The 18,890-nt window shown below is 36.3% G+C and overlaps 1 protein-coding gene across 2 annotated transcripts in view; it reads right to left on the bottom strand.

Annotated features, from left to right (window-relative positions):
* Positions 1-263: 263 nt before the first annotated feature.
* The window catches only part of pcgf6 (polycomb group ring finger 6), a 97,192-nt gene continuing 78,565 nt past the window's right edge, over positions 264-18,890 (bottom strand). For both annotated transcript variants that reach the window (XM_051922187.1, XM_051922188.1), the window contains one exon: positions 264-702. In XM_051922187.1, the coding sequence (XP_051778147.1) occupies positions 646-702 (57 nt within the window). In that variant the 3' untranslated portion in view covers positions 264-645. The remainder of the gene's footprint in view (positions 703-18,890) is intronic.

Raw genomic sequence — 18,890 nt, 5'->3', positions numbered from 1 at the left:
CTATCTACGGAGCACAAACGGTCAATCAAATGCTTTATATGTATGACAACATAAGCCATGGCTGCCTGACTCACTTAGTCTGCAGGATCTTCATGCCTCTGCATAGCTCTAGCAGAACTTGCAAAAATGGAAATATTCTATACATACAAGTTTTTCTGGTGGCACAAAGTGGTAGGATGAGGTTTAAGAAAGAAACAGCCTATACAACATCAGATTTGAATTGCTTTATTTCTGGTTTGGAAGTGGAAGAAATGCAAAAAAGCTTACATTTTACACAAATGTTTAATGACAGAAGTTTCCAATATATTTCCTCTCTTCCAAAATAATGTGTCTTGCACCATAACATGAACCAATACTTCTTTAAAAGTAAGTAAACCAAATAAATTACTGCCTCTTGTAATAAACTGTTTTACAAACAAAAAAGGACAAAAATACACAACCATGCATTCTGAAGTGACCAATTCTAATCAGTGTCCATATATATATATATATATATATAAATAAAAAAACACTAATGCTCTTTCAGCCTCTGCTTAATTGCTGAATGTTGAAAACGTGTTGTTTGCAATCAAATGGCACTACAGTATTCTTTCATCTGCACTTCACAAAGCAGAGCAGATATGAGCTGCTGAAGGAGGAAGGTCTTCATTCTTTATATCCAGGAGGGAGAACAAGTCCAAAGTGTAGCACAAGAAGTCCATCCTACAAGCAAAGAAACAAAAAAAAAAAAAAGAAAACTTTTATACTAATTAAGCCTGTGTGTATTCTACTTATAATACAAGAGTTTGATCACTAGCTTAGGAAAACTAAACTTAAAACCAAGGCAAAAGGTCTAATTGTTCAAAATAGGATGCAGAAGAGAAAAATAATTTTGGCTACAATGGACAGGTACTGCATAGATAAACGCTTAGAGACACATTTTAATGGCAGGATGTAAATGTTATATGGCTAAATTATATGCAGATACAATCTACACCTGAAACAAATGTTAAAGTGGATCTTTGAGAAAATAGACAGTCATTGCACACCATATGTAACGTGATGTTTTCTTGATGTTGGCTCACTTGAAAAAGTTAGTTTAATACCCCTACTGAGGCTTGACTTTTAGTGATTTGAGTATTTTACTATTTTATAATAATTTTCAATCATGTTGAAGGCCCCATGGAAGTTTATTGAGGCCTACTAGTGGTCGGTGGTCCCCAGGTTGACAACCACTGCAGCAGATTATATTTCACGTACTGCAATATAATAGAAAAAAATTAAAGCCAAACATATATGGAAAACTACATAACTTACAAAACATAAATACTGGGAGCAAAGAAAGAATAAATATTTGCTCGACTCAGCAGGAGAAGTAGGACTTGAGCAACTAACAGATAAAAATCCATATATACTTGATGACAAGCGTGCACTGGAGGCTAAGAAGACTGACTGTAAACAGCAAGGTTACAGGCTCAGTGTCCATTACCGTTCTAAAGATTTCACCTACTCAAGTTCACAGTGACAGAAATACAGTATATACTGTATGTTTAGTGTATATGTAAAGTATTTTAGAATAATGCTATGCAAAACAAATTGTGATGTTGCTTAATTAAGCATTTATACTAGACCATATAACTGTCTGTTTTCATTTTACAAAAACAGTATCAAAAGCAGAAAGTTTCAAGAAGCCACTTAGGATTAAAGCAGTATTTGTCCTCACCCTTTCAAAAACGAGGTCAGACTCTTTTCCCCATAAACTTAGTGTGTCAAACATTTTAGCATTTGCTAAAAACAGGACATTCTGCATGTTTTCTTAGAAAATAAAATCATGCCTACCCAACAAACAACTGTCAAGTGGAGACAGGGTAAGAGTTGTTTTTGAAACATTCTGCTAACCTGGTGAATTCTGATCTTTCAACTTGCAAAGGCAAAATAGCAAGTTGTCATCTTCATTGTTGTTTACTGACTAACTTTTTCAGAGGATGTTTGCTCTCTGCTAAGGATGATTAATCAGGCAGAAATCTGTTATTTGGGAAATACTACTTGATAGATAGATAAGACAGATAGATCGATATGATAGATACTTTATTAATCCCCAAGGGGAAATTCACAAAATCCAGCAGCAGCATACTGATAAAGACAGTATTAATTAAAGAGTGATAAAAACACAGTGCAAGTTAAAACGTGCAAGGTGGAGAGTGCAAGGCAGGTATAACAGACAGTAACTTTGTATAATGTTACCGTTTATCCCCCCGTGGAATTGAACAGCCGCATAGTGTGGGGGAGGAACGATCTCCTCAGACTGTCAGTGGAACAGGACAGTGACAGAAGTCTGTCGCTGAAGCTGCTCCTCTTCAGTGGATGCAGTGGATTCTCCATGATTGACAGGAGCCTGCTCAGCGCCCATCGCTCCGCCACAGATGTCAAACTGTTCAGCTCAGTGCCTACAATACAACCTGCCTTCCTCACCAGTTTGTCCAGGCATGAGGTGTCCCTCTTCTTTATGCTGCCTCCCCAGCACACCACCGAGTAGAAGAGGGCACTCACCACAACCGTCTGATAGAACATCTGCAGCATCTTATTGCAGATGTTGAAAGGAAGTATAGTCGGGTCTGTCCTCTCTTGCACAGAGCATCAGTATTGGCAGTCCAGTCCAGTTTATCATCCAGCTGCACTTCCAGGTATATATATTTCTGTACCCTCTACACACAGTCACCACTGATAATCGCAGGGTCCGTGAGAGGCCTTGAAGGTTTGTCAGAAACCTACATTGTTTAACAAAAATTAACTTAATTTCAAATTTGTTACACTTTTTACCTGTAGGTTTTTAAAACCGGGTCAGTAATAGTTTATGGTGTCATGTGTACCTGTGTGTGTATCCTGTATACACACACACACACACACACACCAATCAGCGGCAACATTAAAAGAACCGGCAGATGAAGTTAATAACACTGATCATTTCATTATAATGGCACCTGTCAAGATATATTAGGCAGTATGTGATCTGTTAGTTGTTCAAGGTGCTGTGCTTGAAGCAGGAAAAACAGGCAAGTGTAAGGATCTGAGTGATTTTAATAATGGCCAAATTGTGATGGCTAGATGACTGGGTCAGGGCATCTCTCCATGTTCCCCGTATGCAGTGGTACATACCAAAAGTGATAGAAGGAAAGACAACTGGTGAATCAGCAACATGGCCACGGACACCCAAGGTTTGTATGAGGAGGAATGGCTAGCCTGTTTGGTCCAATCCCACAGAAAAACTACTGTAGCACAAATTGCTGAAAAACTTAATTCTGGCTGTGAGAGAAAGAACATGCAGTGCATCACAGCTTGCTATGTAGAAGGCTGTGTAGCTGCAGACCAGTCAGAGCGCCAATGCTGATTCTTGTCCACTGTGGAAAGTGCCTACAGTGGGCATGTGAGCATCAGAACTAGACCATGGAGCAATGAAAGAATGTGGCCTGGTCTCATGAATCACATTTTCTTTCAGATCAGGTGGGTGTATGTCATTTACCTAGGTGGTAGTAGCATGCACTACTGGAAGAAGGCAAGCCTGCGGAGGCAGTGTGATGCTCTAGGGAAACATCTTTGTCCCAGTAGCTTCACTATTCTCCACTAAGAAACACATATACAGTAAATTATAAAACACAATGTAGGGAACGTCCATGTAATGTCAGTATATCTTAGCCATTTTTTCTCTCTCTCCTGAGAATTACTAAATGCAGTAAAGACAAGTCTGTAATGAGAGGATGGAAAAACTGCTCCTTATCTTCCTTTTCCTATTGTAACATATGTTTTATCTTCATAAAAATTGAACAGATCAAATAGATCATATTACTGTAATAAATGTATATGCACACTGATTTCTTGGTCTAACTCTTATTTCTGATACAAACACAAACAATGTACATGATAGATTTGAAAAATATGCATCCAATGAATTATTCTCTTTTTACAGTTTTGCAGCAGGCCTGCCTACATCTACTAGTCAGTATAAATAAGGCACAAAGAAAATTGAATGGGGGAGGGAATCGAGTGTTATGTGTCAGCTGGAGTCACCTCCCTAGAGAGAGGGAATTTATAGTCACAATCTCATCCACCAGCAAACAGTGAAGTGTGCATAACCTTTCAAAGTCATCCCTCCAGAGCTGCATTATATGTCTAAAACGTCAAAGACATACAACAGACTCCTTACACAGCTGTTTTTAAAAGAAAATCATTTTTTTCCATTTTCCAAAAAAGGGAGATAATTTTTCAGAAAGGAAAAAAACAACTATTTTAACTTGTGCTTTTTTGGCTTTTCATTTAAAATAACTGGTACTTATCTGACATTTAATGTTTTTCAAGAAATATCAGAATTGGCTATCCTAGCATATACTGTATACAGTATATGCCTCATTCATCCAGCCTACAAAGGACATACCTCTGATTATAAACAGTTATGACTGATAGGAACTGGGGACTTTCAAGAATATCCATTCATTTCTTTTTAATCTACTTATCTAGAGGAGGACCACGGGTAGCCTGAGTCTATACAGAAGAATTTGATGTGAGGTGGGAACAGAAATTGGATGGGTAGCGAGTGATTTCCAGTTTTCACTAAATACCAGTGGCGGACCATGCATTTCACACCTAGGCCTTCAGTAGTGCTCCGTCTGAATCAACCCGCCCCTCAAAAACTAATTTATGGTTATAAAAACCATCTCAATATGCAGAAATACAGTATAAAGAGCCATTGCATCGCAGATAGATAACTCCTATAGCCACAATAAATGCCTGTATTGAATAGACAAACCAGGGTTGAACAAGTTCCTTTCTACTGCAGCTACAGCCCGCAACACACACAAAAAACATCAATAATAACTCAAACTTGCAATATTATTTAGGAAAATCGCAACATTTTACTCATCAAAAATTTGGATTATTTGTAAGCAAAATCCATCCTCCTCTCTTTCTTCAAAAACAGTTCAATTACTCTGTCATACAGATTATCCGTGCGCTTCAGTTCCATCACGAAGTCCCTTTCGATCGCCATCGAAGCTAATGCTGAAAGTCAAACCTGCCCTGTCGTATTTCTGGCATAAGTTTTAATTCGCTTTAGGGCTGAAAATGTCCGCTCGACAGAAGCAGTGGACACGGGAATGCTCACCGCCAAAAATACCAATGTGTACAGCTGCCCCATGATGCTCTCATTCAGATTTTTATATTACACCATCCTATCTAATCAACGGGTCTGAATCCGGTGACGTTGCCATACGCCTGCTAGAGGGCCCTAGTGAAACCAACTCAATATCTGATTGGTTGAAGCAACGGTTTAATCAACATCTATTTTGTGTTAGAGGGCCTGCAGAACGGATTGTGAAGGCCTCCGGCAGACTTCTTTGACTTTGACCCTGCCTGGCAACAAATGATGGCTGAAATGTGATTGGTTAAATGCTTTAATATGAAAATACATGTCTGGAAGCAGCACAGCCATCGGAAAAGCTATGAAATGAAGCGGACAGACTATTTGGAATTATTTAATAAGTATTCATGGACAAAATATAATTAACATCAGTTTGTGATTCAGATATTTTTTAGGCCAGCAGAGAAGGCCTTGAAGGCCCTGACGGCCCGCCACTGCTAAATACACATATGGCGATGATTCAAATTAGAGATTTACTTCAGCTCAGACACTTCTTTTCACCTACCACCACATGAGAACAATCCACTGCTATAATATCAGTCCTTATTCTAGTAAACAGATATATAAACCTGTCAATGAAACCGAGTCATATGATTGTTGTTTACCTAGAAGAGATCACGGTCTCAAACATTTAATTTTCCCTGTCAGCATTATTTTGGCACTTGTACAATACTTTGTTTGTGACAGTGGATATATACCATATAGTTTCACACTAATAAGCAACATGTGTTTTAGGGACCTGTATACTGTACATCATGAAAATAATGTGTTCCAAAGTCTATCAGAAGGTTTAGGAACTTAAAAAGCAAGGGTCAGGCACACAGAATCCCAATTGTGTATCCTCAATCATTGCAACACCAATACAACAGAATGATGACAATAAAAATGCAGAGAATTAAAATTCAAAAATCATTATGAGTTTCCTTTATTCTTACTGAAGTACTAGCTAGGGAATCCATTCCCGGGCTCCCGGTAATCGGCAGCCCGGGATTCCCGGACATTGCAATATTAAACTGCTGTAATTCCCGGGAAAACGGGAACGGTCAAGCTAACATATATAGCGTGTAAAAGTGTAAAAATCGATCAAGAAATAACAGAGTTATAGCTGAAAATAATTAAGGTGGTGCCACTGCTGCAGCTTGCACTTCATCAGACAACAGCTTTGAACAGCAACTTGAAATTGCAATGCGTCAGTCTGTTGCATCCGCATTATCTGTGCTAAGAAACTTGCCATCACAGAATGATGACAAGAAATTGAATGCGTCAGTAAAAGCTGAAATGGCGCAATTTCAGAGCAACGGTAAGCACGGGCGTTGTTTAGAACAAGTGTATCAGTATCTGATGATTGTGCCGCCTACTTCAGTTGAGGCAGACCGTGCTTTCTTAGCGGCTGGCGTACTCTGCATGAAGGTGCGCTCTAGCGTTGACGAACACACGCTGGACACGTTAATAATAAAAATAATATTAAATTACATTTATATAGCTCTTTTCTCTGTACTCAAAGCGCTATCCACACAGGGAGGAACCGGGAAGTGAACCCACAATCTTCCACAGTCTCCTTAATGCAAAGCAGCGGCACTACCACTGCGCCACCTGTGAGGACGTTGTGCTTTCTAATCTCTTATTACCACAACTAAAGATACATGTACTTATATGACAGCATGAACTGCTTGTAGATAAGGTTAGTCTTTTATTTGTGTCAACATATTGCAGTAGTTTTATTAAAAATAAGTGTTGGCCGTTCTAAAACCGTTCACATGTGAGATGCCCGTGCACTGTGTCATCCCAGGTGCCCGGGATTCCCGGGAATGAAATGTGGGATTCCTGAATTACCGGGAATGGATAAAGCCGTCCGGGAATGGATTCCCTAGTACTAACCGATGAATTGTACTAAATCTCTAATATTGCAAGTTTTAAGTAGCATTGAAGCTGTGTTATATAAAGACCATATTCAATTGCCCAGATGACATTTTTGTAACTAATAAGATAATAAATAGAGATGTGCCATCCATCAAAGCATGCAAGGACAGCCGATTTCTAAAGGAATGCTATAAACATTTTTACATCTATAATGCCTAACAGAAAAACATGTTTGATAAAGGCAAAATGACATCCCATAAAATGGGAGTCAATACGAATTACAGGAAAATTACAAAGAGGAAGGTTTAAATAAAAACAAATTCTAAGGTTATGGAAACAGGCAAAGCAAAAGCAAAACAAGTAAACAGTATTCGTCTTGAGAGAGTTACAGGACAAACAACTGTACTGGACAGGAAACCTGACAAAAACTTTGCAGGAAATACAGATGGACTTGGATAAGTTTCACAAATGAGAGGCTACTGTATGTGACAAATAAGATTTAACAGGAAAAAAAATTAACACACATAGTAAAGACAAAACACACCCCAGATCCACACTGTATAAATATTACACATAAAAATGTGTGCACCAGAAATTTTTATTGCATTCTACAGCATACAACAGTAACTTGTTGATTGGTGGATTTTACATTTTGATGTGTGATATACTGGCAGATTTTTGTCACTTTGATAATATCATTTTTATGTAATGATAAATCTTAGATGTCAATCCCCTCTGGACTTTAACTAAACATAATGACTCACTATAGCAAAATAATTAAGGTTTCCTACTGTTGGTCTCATGATAACAATTCTATCTTTGATCAATAAGGTTTTATGTTTTCGTTGGCTTTAGGTTTTGGTTTATATAATTTTTTTATTATTTATATGTCTTATATAAAATCTCTGTTGCTAACAAACTTAACTTGATACTTTGTTGCAAGAAAAAAATTGACAAAAACAAATGAAGTGGTTTTATAAAGAAAGGAAGTTAAAATTTATTTAACATTTATGCAAACATATTTATGATTTAGTAGACTTTTTCTATTGTTTGAGCTTAAGTTTGTTGTTACTTGAAATCATTTCAAAAATTAGAATTAACCAATTTTGTCAGTTACATCCTAAACTTGTAATAGGAAGATCAGTTAAATTAAGAAGTTACTAGAGAGAAGTCTTTAAAAAAAAAAGACATTTAGTTACAAGGAGGTATCAATCACTACACTTATCAGAGTGTGGACGTTATTATTATGTTAACATATAATAAGGCATTCTACATGCTAGGTGTTCAAATTGAACTCTTATTTGTGTCTTCTGTGGGAGGACTACTAATGCAAATTCACACTAATAAAAACATTTCTGAAACAGACACAAGGACTTTAACTGACAGAGGCAAAGCAGAAGTAGAAAATAAGACCACTATTATGCATTGCAGTGGACCATAAGAACTCTTATTAGGTAGTTGTACACCCCCAGAGACTATTAATGCATTTGAAGATTGTGATCTATTGGCACCATCAACATTACCATTAGTACACTAAATCTCTACTTGATTCAGTGATATATTTAACATTAATGCAATGTACAGGGTGTCTTCTAAGTAGCAATTTACTACTGCCTAAAACAATGGCTTTTAATGTTGTAATTACCAAGTGTCCATCCTCTTTGCTATGCAAAGTAGAATTTTTTTCCAAGCTGTAAAAATTAAGCTAATTTGCATCCATAAAAACCCATGTTCAGGTGCTGTTTGAAACCACAGAGTCATGACATCGTTAATTATTCTACCTCTCTTTCTCCTTTTGAATATTGACATCTATACAGCATTTTTTTTACATTACTAGCTTTTATTTAGCATGGAACGAATTGTAATATTATATTAATGTTTTATGAGTAAATTTGGATAAAGCTGGCTGGAACATAAAGAATACAAATATAACTTTTTAAAAAGTATGTACTATAACTAATAACAGAATAAAAGCATAAAAAATCCATTATTTAATCCACTTCATTTAGTTCAAGGTCCTGGGTGCAGGGGACACTCATGGGCACAAGGTAGGCCCCCTGCTTAAACTCACACCTGCTCACACTTACTCACATGGGGCCAGTTTAGGGTAGCCAACTGAAATAAGCAGGGTCCTTCTAAAAGGTATAGCTCACAATAAAGAACCATAAATACAACAAAAATTGAATATATACTACATTTTTATCACAAAAATAAACGCACAAATAATACATGCGCACATGAGCAAACACATATATAGATATGTGCAATGAAAAGGAATATAGTAGTTCAGGAAAGGAAAATGACAGAAGATCCCTGAATTTTAGCTACAACTCTCAACTTTAGAGTTCTGCACTCCAGGTTTAAAAATTAATTACTCAGAGTAGACTGGAATTACACACCTCTATGCTCCAAAGGTCTCAGTTTAAGGTCCACTGCATGGGGGAATGATATTTTTTGTCTGGTGTTAAAAGTGGCAGATGACTGGGACTTGATCCTTAAAGCTGTGTGTTTCAACCAGCAAAACCAAACTAGTAAACCAGACCTATTCAATTGACAACCTGTAAGCCAAATGTGGCCCAGAAACAATGTCCAAGTGGTCCAGCCCACGGTCTTGCCAGGGCTCCAAAAATAGGATTTGGCGATTACAATGTCTACTTAGTTCACCACTTGAAACTTTACACTATTATACTGTAACAGATGCAAAAGGACAACTTTTATTGTTGAGTGTATGTGCTGTTAACATATGTGTAGGTATGGGCTCCCCTTGCATATCCCTGAGCCACATAAACGGTGTGAGGGAGTCGCGGCAAAAATTATGTCAGACTTGGAGATGCACGCGGGAAAATATTTCTAAGTACACGGCGCTGCTGAAGAGATGGGAATTTCAACAAGAGGCTGGTTACGCTTGTGCCAGAATAATGAATGAAGGGCTGAATATGACGGAACCGGTCATCAAAAGAAAAGGCAGGTATGCAAAACATTTCAAATTCCTCTGCCCATCATATAGGTCCCCTGTTATGAAGATATCTGTGCCCTGTGGAATACAGTTGTCCCTACTGATTTCGCGCAGGCACACTAAGGTGTGATTGTCACCGATCTCCTTGTGTTCATGCATCTTTGCATGCCGTTTCACTTTTGATTTAGCGCATACTCCATGCAAACTGCATAAACAAGCAGTCACCTGGCCACTGTTTTGTCATGCACAGCAATGTGGTGAAACCTGTGTTTTAAGGTTGCAAGTTTATTACTGTCGTTTTACTGGATTGCTCTGAGATTGACGGCATACAGTAAACTTTGCTAAAATGGTATCAAAAAAATGCCACTTCGTTAGTTGTTACTTCAGTCGTTTTGGCGTGTGCTATATGTTCTGTTACCAATAAATTCTTAAACGGGAGCTCATCAACAAAGAAACATGGTAAATAAGATTTAGTAAAAAAAAATAATAGTAGTAATAATTATAATTAATAATTCATTACTTGTCAACAAGAACTCTGTACAAACACATTTTAAAGACAAATCTTTAAAATAAATGTACTAATCCACTTCACGCCTTATGTGGTGCCTTGCTCTTAAACATTAACTTTAGGTAGTTTTATTCTGGGGGGGAAAAAAAAAAAAACAGTTTCCGTGGGAAAGGTGTTTTGTGGAACTCAAATTTAACCTCTGTCATATGAGTGATTAAAACCATGTGAATGAAATAGTTTAGGTTCTATGAAAAAAAAAATCAGTTTTCAGAAAATACCAGGTTCTCTTGCCCCATAAATGCATTTTCTGCTATTCCCCAAGCTCTATGAATAAGCAGCTTTCCTATTAAGACGCTATCCACCTCACAACTACAATTAAAGGATAAGTTTAGTATTTTTCAAGTCAAACTAATTTTTTTCATAATCGTGGCATTAAATTAAAAAATAGTATTTTTTAGTCAAAATTTGTGAGCGTTTTCTTTAAGAAGGGGGCTTTGGAAAGGTAGAGCTATTGGGCTGATGGACTCTCACCAGTTTTTAAAAGCAATTACATTACCCCACCTTTCCAAATGTTAAATGTTCGTGTCTGCTGCACAAAAATTAATTCCTTAATTAATCTGGCCACAAGCACACAGCTTTTAAAACACAGCAAGGAGCCTACTGAATGTTCAAATTACTGCCCGATTTTCCTGGTAAATTTCAATGACAACCTACTTGGCTGCCACCTGGCATGTGTCATCCATATACTAATTCACCCAGATCAGACTAGTTTCATTCACAGCCACCACACTGCACATAACATATGCTGCCTCCTTTACGTTACTGATGCAGCTCCCATTTTACCATGGCCAGCTGCTCTTCTCTCATTAGATGTAGAAAAGGCATCTGAACATATAAAGTAGGCATTTCCTTGGCAGTTAAGTTTAATTGGGTTTGGTGATATGTTTATTAGTATAACGATTCTTTATTCCTTCTCTAAAGCAGTTATATTAATTAATTCAGACATCTCTCAACCTTTTTAGTTTTTCAAAGGTGCTGGACAAGACTGCCTCCTATTCCATCCTACTCTCTTAAGGCTTTTTTCATAACCTGATTATCCACATCTCTATATAAAGATTCAATAAGAATATGCTGCTACACACAGGCAAGAAGACCCTGTACTCTTTCTCTCCCACATCCTTATTTAATTTGTATAAAGCCTCACCCAACTATAAAATCAGTTGGTCCAAATTGACTCTTCACCCCTTAATTTATCAGCAGTCATCTCTTATATGCCACCTGTTTTACTGGCAAGGTCATTCAAATATCTTGGCTTTGATATTATTATATTAGTGCAGGTCATTGCTATTTAACTACTCAATCTGAAGTACATAAAGGAATCTCTTCATTGTCTTAGTTTTTCCCTCACACTATTCTTCATGTACTCAATTGGCAATACTATTCCTCTTTTTACTTTATGTCAGCAGCATGTATCTTATCTCCCTCTCCCTCTATTGCTCAGAGATCAGATTTCTTCTTTCCTGCTTTCTATGACGTGCAAAAAGATCACTTTCTGTTTGGGGTGTTGCTGTTATACACCCATCTTTCACAAAGATGACCTCTGGATTGGTGGATACACTAGCTCTTTCTTGTTTAGGGCCTATTATAGCATCAGTACAAATGGAAAAGTTTTTGATGCTTTGGTGCTGTCAACATACCAGTGGCTGAAGTAAAACTCTCTAACATTTATTGCATTTTTGATAGCTAAGGTCAGTCTTTAAGACATATAGTGTTCTGCTATTCCAAGTCAAAATGGCATGGACTAACATTCCACATGAGTACATTCATCATCTGATTGTTTGTATGGCAAACTGCATACTTGTAGTGCAGCCCATAACATTACACCTAACATTAACATAAGCATGCTGTTAACATGACATATAGTGAATAAACACCTTGTGAATGTGCTTATTTCTTAATGCACTGAGATGATTCTCATTCTTTATCTGTTTAAAAATTGTGTTCTTTGCTCTCAAATGTTTGCAATCAACATTATTTCCTTCTTTACTGCTTGATTACTAGTAAAACATTGGAAAAAAATCATCTGGGGTCAGCATTTGAATTTTCTGAAATACAGTATGAGCCCTATGGTTAGTGTCAGACTGGTCTTGTAAAGATTATTCAGCTTCTTTTTTTTTTCTTAGTTCTCGGGGTCTCTTAAAAATACCTATTTATTCTAAATATCAGCATAAACTAAGGATTCACCACTTATCACCTAAAAGAGTCTACTATACTTGATTAATTAAAAAACAATTTAGCATGATACACTTTTATTGATTTTTTTGGAGGTTCAACAGTTGGGAAAAGAAAGGCGCACACAGTTTCAAATAAAAATGGCACTTTATTAAAAATACTAAAACAGTGAAAAGTGTGGGATTTGTGCTTTTAAAAACAAGTTATGAATTGCATACAGAAGTTGAGTCACTGAGAGAAAACAAAAGTATTTCTAAAATAAAATGGAATACCTTAATGTATAATCCAATTAACTAACAGAATTTTCAAGAATAAATTTGTGAATTCTTGCTTTGTCAATGAATGAAACATCAAGCCAAAAACACAGACTGTCTAGCAGAATTAGTATTTTTTTTATAAAACATGTATATATCATTACCAATATACTAAAAACATCTGCTGCACACTGTTTCAGAACACTACTAAAGCCAAATTTTCTACTATATGCTAGAAAACATCTAAGAATCCACTATAAATGAATGGCAGAAAGTCTATTATTTCTAAGAAATAAATAAAGATAAACAGTATAAATAAGTTATAAACTACATAGTGTTTTCCTAGCGTTGTTTTTCAGTACTCAAATTTATAAAAAGTTCATTTTGAATTTCAAGCGCAGGTTTATTTTAAGACCATGAATATTTATACAGTATTGTGTTTTTCCCATTCAAATTAATAAAAAAAAAAAAGCTTTCAGAAACTGTATCATTTCATATACTTTCCAAAATATCATTCACTTAACAGGCCTGCAATAAGTCAAAAATGCAATTGCAAATCCTTTTCTTTTGTGAAAGGTTCAAGGTGTACATTTTACAGTAGTTTCAGAATAAATCCGCCTACTATAAAGCCATTCGATAGGTGATATAATCCAAGGCCAACTATCTAAATTTTACAGGCCACAGAATAGCACTACCTGGCTGGAAAATGGAGCTCACAAATCTTATTATTAAAAGGTGATTTTATGTATAAAAACGACACACAAATTTCTTTTTCAGCTATCCAGCACCTTTTATTAAACAAGTTAATTGACCCTGATCTTGGTCCTTGGGCTAACAATGAGAACATCATACTTATTCACAACCTTTGATCAATTTCAGACAAAAGACTTTTGGAAGCTACCTGTTTATTTTAAATACATGTATATATTTTTTATTGTATTGAGCTACGCACAGGAGTACTTTATATTAAACATACTGTATATTCAGTTTTGAGAATAAAATGCATTTAGGAAGGACAGGAAATATCTACAGTACAAAGCCTTTCAAAAAGAGAGCTGAGTGAAACAGAAATCTGAAGTGCTAAATACATCCATGATTCCTGATTTATAATCAGACACCAGCTGTGATAGAGACAATTACTGCCAACCAGGGGAAATGACTATCAGCTATAGACATCATAGACTGAATTTTTAAATAATGTCTCACACATTCTCAGCTTGACAAGAAAGTTAATAAGCATTCCTTTCAAGGAAATTACTTTTATTTCTCTACAGTACTTCTTGTACAGTAGCCAGTACCACTGGAAAACCTGGTTAAATAAGTACCGCTTATAGATTTCAGTCCACGGACCAAATTCTTATCACTATACACAAGAATATTGGATTTTAAATTTCATTTCAGATAAGAATGCCAATTTGATTAGGTCTACTTATTAGGGGGAAGTTAAATAAATTAAAAATATAAAATAGTTTAAAAAAAGTTCCTAACTTAATATTGCAACTGAAATTGCAAATAGAAACTTGGCAATATATAATAAAAGTTTGGTTTATAATCCTTTTATTGCATGAATTAAGGTGTCTTTTTTCAGGATTATCTACTTTCAGGTTCATAGCAGGAAATCATGAATATAAAATTACAAATTTAATTATTTTGATTCTAACATGAGGTTCTTCAAGTGTCTTATCAGTGGCACTAAATTATCATTTTCTCAGAGTTGTTGTTCTACAATGCAGTGTTATAAAACAGAGAAATGAAGTCTGAAACAAGTAAACAACACAGATTGGGGATTTATAGTTACAGAATAATTAACGAAGAGAGATCTTTTCTTGATATTATTCCAAAAATAATTTCATATTACAAAAGTCCTAGACTTCTATATATAAAAAAAAAAAAAAAAAGTCTGTCCATATAATTACACTCTTCAATAAAAATTACAAAAACAAACAATTATCAATTAAGGATCTACACCTGCAGAACAAAATTAATATCAAGGTCAATACAAGACAGGGGGAGTCAAGTGAGAAGGAAATTATTTTTATAATATAGTATGTTGCCATGAAGAAGTTAGTGGATGGGCAGAAGGGATTAGACAATTACACATTTAATAATATAAATTATAAAATTAGAAATAATTTGTTCAAAGACTGCATTTTACTAATTCAGTTATGTTAAGGATAATAAAAATTAATTTACACTAATTTAATTTCCATAGACAAACACCATAGAAAAGATTTAGCTTTGTTATTTCACATTACAAAAAAAGTCAACTTGCAGAAGTTTTTCCTTAACGGTTTCCTATCAATTAAGAACATAATTAGTGCTAGGTACTGCTAATAAAATACACATTTTACTGATGGTTAGGAAGTGTAAAAGAAAAGTAGCATTTTCTGATTATCAACTGATTATTAATCCTACAAAATACATCATTCCTTTCGATTGACTATTATATAAACGTATCGAGTACCACAGACAGTCAATATTTGCTTTCTCAAGCACAAAAACCTCGCTCCTTTCCCAGGTATAGAAAAGAAAAGGCTAACAAGTATTCCTTATGAAAGTCTCTCTTTAAATTGCTAACAAGCTTTTTTCAATAATGAAGTCATGTTTTCAAAAATCCTTCACAGAGTTACCATACCAGCAGCCTGTTTGGAATAAACTTAACTAAAAGACTACATGTTTCTTAATTCATGGACTCATTTCTCATACAAAATACAACGGCAACATAACCTCATGTATTTTCAGACCATTTACCACAGATATACATATTATTTTCAAAACTGTTAACACCATATTCACAACTGAATTACCTCTGTTTTTATGTCAAAACAAAAGATATCTATATCACTGTAAAGCTTAAAAAAGAAAAATACGCACGCACATACACACCAAACACAGTTGGCTTCCATGTCAGCCAATTACCCAACCAGGTGTTTTGATATCATCTGATCACATTACCATTCACGTATAAAGCGACCATCTTTTAAATCACTACCTATGTAAAAATAAAGCAAGCAGGACAACATAATACAGGAAACCCTGTTGTAGCAAGAGGGAGAAGCACTAAAAGGAGATGAATACAAAAGACAGTGGTCTCAGACAAAATAAGGGCTACAATCATTGACCATGTTGTCAATTGTGGAGAGGCAGTATTACAATTACAGTTGCATGAATAAGATAAGATGACTTTGCCAGCAAACTAACAAGAAATATGGGGATTCCTCAGTGGTGTCAGACAGATCACGATACTTTTAGTACTATACATGAATTACTGTGATCAAACCATTTGGACATACAATGAGTTTTGTTTATCTTCTATAAGACCAAAAGATTACCACCTAGAGGAGGAGAAGCAGAATTTTCAATTTTGAGTGTTGCTATCAATGCCATAAGAATCCAGGGAATTCAGGAGAGTGACGGCAGGCAATAGAGTACTGTGCATTGTGGAAATTGTCAATTTCACAGCAATTGCATTATCAGTATGTCGAGGCAAGAGGTCTGTTCAATATAGTACTGGTTTTGATTGTTGTGGCTTAGAGTTAGAACACTCAACTACGAATTACAATTATAAGTACTGGGTTCAAACCCAGCTCAATCCTGCGCTGTGCCACTAAGCGAGACACTTATTGTAACCTAGAATTGCTCTAGGAGGATGGTGCCTATAATTGATAAATTGTAAGTTGCTCTGAATAAGGAAGTCCATATATGTACACATTTTCAACTACAGTAAACCCAATAGGATACAGCCTACAGCACTATGTATTACTGTATTATGCTACTATAATATTGTTATTCTTGATGTATGATACCTTGTGTTTTTTCGAGTACTTTAGAAAGTGTGGCAGACAGCCAGGGCCCATGCCCGGCCGGAATGCCCCTGCAGCATATGTTCCGGGGGAGCAAGCATGGGAGACCCAATACCTCCCCCTGGACGCTAGAGGGCAGCCTCCCTGGGTTGCAGTGGTGCCTCAGACTCCCACAGGGCTTCATGGGAGTTGAAGTTTGGTGTAGCCCTCTTGGGTTCCGCAGGCACCACCAGGGGGTGCTGCAGCGGGAGCTGCTGGGCCCTTCTGGGCAGTAGTTTCACCACACCCGGAACTGCAGCCGGGTGTTGGCAATCAAGCACCTGGAGCACTTCCGGGTGCCTAATAAAAGGAGCCAGCGACCACCACTCAGGAGCCAGAGTCGGGAGGAGGAGGATGAAGCTGCCTAGGAGGAGTGGAAAATAACACATTAATTTTTGGTGTTTTGGTGTGTGCTGTGCTTGGGACTGTGTACTGCCTGTGGGACACAGGGACGACGTGTGCCCACAGGTGAAGAAAAATACATTTTCTTTTATTTATACGCGTGCCTCCGGTGTCTGTGTCCGGGTTGGCACTGGTGAAGCGTCTTTTTCACAACAGCTATGTAGTTGGAAGAATATACGTAAATGGCCAATAAATTCACCTGTGTGGATGAAGCCAGGTTTAGTCCGGCAAAAATCACATCAGAGAGGAAGAAATATAATTGGGCAAAGGTCAATGAGACAAACAATATACTAGAGAATCACCAACATGACAATACGTGAAGCAATGTCAAATGATAGTGTGTCCATACAACACAGAAAACCTTATTTATTTCCTAGATGAACAATACATGATACTTTTACCAGAGGAAGACAGGGAGTAGGTGAAGACAAATGCTCTAACACTTGTGGTGGTGTGAGATAATGTGGCATTCCACAGCTACATTGCAGTCACAGAGTGGTTTACAACACATTGCAGGAGGTTCTCACACCTCCTTTTTAAACATCATAGAGAAATTCTTTCTGCATGGAGGAGGAAGTGGAATACTTATGGCCACCATCCATATACATGACCAAATGCCATTACTGCATACCATGAATGCTGGATGCCGAGATATTTCTCCTGAGAACTGCCAAGGTTAAACATGTTCAAAGATAAATTTCCAGATGTATTGATATTGAGAACATTAGATGTGATGTGAATAAGGACAAATCCAATGATGATCCAAACGATATTACTCATAACTCTGTCTGCTGTTACTGCTTTTTAGGTGATCATTCTGTTTGTGACAGAGTGGTCTTGATAAAATTGAGTCAAGGTAGTGTTTGGTGGCAGCAGTAAATGAACTTGACTTTTTGAATCTTCTAATTGAAGCATGTGAAAAGAAGGTGATGAGACAATACTTAAGTTTTGATAATAATAAATGACAGCATTCCTTTTCATTTTCACTCCAATTAAGAATGGTGAAATTTGTTTAAAAAAAATGAATTGTAGCAATGTTATGTACAGATGTATTCAAACCCTCAACATATAACATACAACGTATACTAATAAATGTACAAAAAATGAATTATTAAACAAGTGAAAAAACCTTATTGAAGTAGGGCACAATAACCGGTTTTGATGCAAATTACTATTAGAATGAGCTTTGTGTCTTTTGAATTTGCTACAGCACAAATGTGATTTGAAGGTAAAAAAATGAATAATTATTGTTGCTATGGCTACATTGTTGTAATTGGAGAAAGCAGAGATTTGGTATGTTTAACTGAATTTTTTAAAATTTCACATTTTCAAGAAATGTTTAAAATCCAGATTTAGATTGCTGTTGTTAACACAGAAAAAAGAATGGTATGGTGCATTGAACTTTAATCAGTGTTGGTTTCTACTGTGATTCCAGTGCTTCTGGGATTTGCCACAGCTTCCCATTGCCCTGAACAGGATGCATGGATTAGGAAATGGATGTAGGGAAATTTGTACAATAGCATTTGAATGCTTTTAAAAATAAAACTGTGCCATAATTACAGTTACTCTAAACCATAAGATCACTGTCAATATATAATGCAAAGCATTTCAGATGTCCAAAAATAGAACAGCATGTATTTATCAATTAAAAATGTTACCTACATTT

The sequence above is a fragment of the Erpetoichthys calabaricus genome, chromosome 2 (assembly GCF_900747795.2).
Source record: "Erpetoichthys calabaricus chromosome 2, fErpCal1.3, whole genome shotgun sequence".
NCBI lineage: Eukaryota > Metazoa > Chordata > Cladistia > Polypteriformes > Polypteridae > Erpetoichthys > Erpetoichthys calabaricus.
This window is presented reverse-complemented; position numbering and strand designations above follow the sequence as displayed.